This window comes from Rhinolophus sinicus, chromosome 5, assembly GCF_057876585.1.
Source record: "Rhinolophus sinicus isolate RSI-liver-muscle chromosome 5, RSI-T2T, whole genome shotgun sequence".
Taxonomy (NCBI): Eukaryota; Metazoa; Chordata; class Mammalia; order Chiroptera; family Rhinolophidae; genus Rhinolophus; species Rhinolophus sinicus.
Genome location: NC_142505.1, coordinates 37450326 through 37451780, shown reverse-complemented (window position 1 = coordinate 37451780; position 1455 = coordinate 37450326). Strand labels below are relative to the sequence as shown.

Sequence of the window (1455 nt, the reverse complement as noted above, 5' to 3'; positions counted from 1 at the left end):
GAACTTTTCTTAAAGAGAAATCAGAATTTTCCATTCACTCCTGAAATTAAAGACCAAGCATTAAAGGAATTTCATGGAGCATTCGGGTGGGTCCACTTTATGCTGAGAAGGAGTGATCTATTTGAGTGGTCGTTTCTCTAGAATGCCTAAAATGACAGAAAAACATTAGTCCTAAAGATGGGCAATGTTTGAAGCTATACTGGCATCTTTTTTTTCCTAAGAATGAATTACACAAGTACTCTGTCCCATACAAGCCTATAGAAGTATTTCCTTACGGTGACCTACCAACCACAGCCCTGGCTATTGGGCGGCAGAGAGAGACCACGATCTCTGTGGGGTGGAGCCTCCTTGAGGGTGGAGCTAGGAAAGATATTTTACGACTTTGGTTCCGCCAACGTCACTTGCAACATCATTGGCTGTCTGGTGTGCACACGGGTCAGCGTGAGCAGCCAAAGGTTTGACCTTAGGCTCGGGTCGCCTAGGAGCTGAACTGCAGGCCTCCCAGGAGGCGCTCCCGGACCTCTGAGGACTCATCCCACGTCCTCGTGTGGTTCTGTGTCACAGCTGATACGCGGCCCACCTCTCCTGTCATCGAGACCTGTCACTGCGTGACATTCGCCTCCGCCAGGGCCCAGGACCACCGCCCACAGCGCCATAGAAGTGATGGGCAGCCGGCTCCGCAGCCCCAGAGCCTACCCTGCGCCCGGCTGGGGACCGCGGCGTGGAGGACCCGGCCCCGCCAAGCGCCGCCGAACCGAAGAGCCCGCGGGCCCGGAGTCCAGGACGGCGCCCACCCTGCAAGAACCCGCGGAGCCCCCGGCCGTGGGCGCGCTCACCTCCGTCGTGGTCCTGGCCGCGGGCTGTGCCCTGCAGCTACGCCTGGACGGCGTCGACCTGTTGCTGGAGCCCGAGCCAACGTCGGTCCTGCAAGTGTCTCTCGGAGAGCACACCTTCATGCTGATCCCGGAGACCCTCTTGGGCTCAGCCGACGAACGCTCGGAAGGGCAGGGCCACGCGCCTGTGGGCCTAGAACCTGGCGCTCTCCTGGGCGCTCCCAGGGAAGACGTTGCCGTCCAGCAGAGCTCCTTCTGCGCATGTGTCCCAGAGATCGCCGCCCAAGAGGAGGCCTACGAAGAGGACGCGGACCCCGAGTTCCTGCCGCCTTCGATGGACCCTGAGGCCGGCTCAGTCGCTGGATTCCTCTCCTCAGCCAGAAGGGTGACCGGCTTCTACCCGCACAGCCCCATCACGGAGCCCGCGCCTCGGGCCCCCACCCCCAGTCCAGAGAGACGCTCTCCTGGTCCCTACTTCAACCTGGACTTCCACCTTCTAGAGCCTTTTCCCAGCTCACCACTCCAACCTCTACCGCCTTCTCCAAGTCCAGGTCCCCACGCGCGCCCCCAGCGCCCTCCAGGTCCTGCGCGCAAGGCCCGGAGACGCCTGTTCCAGGAATGA

The 1455-nt window shown here is 60.6% G+C and overlaps 1 protein-coding gene across 1 annotated transcript; it reads left to right on the top strand.

Moving 5' to 3' along the window:
• Window positions 1-663: 663 nt before the first annotated feature.
• LOC109455118 (proline-rich protein 23A-like) lies at window positions 664-1455 on the top strand. Its single transcript, XM_019746476.3, has one exon. It carries the CDS (start codon window positions 664-666, stop codon window positions 1453-1455), a length of 792 nt encoding a protein of 263 aa, XP_019602035.3.

What these genes read in the sequence shown, in the direction of transcription:
- LOC109455118 (XM_019746476.3), top strand. Translation starts at nt 664, where the DNA reads ATGGGCAGCCGGCTCCGCAGCCCCAGAGCCTACCCTGCGCCCGGCTGG.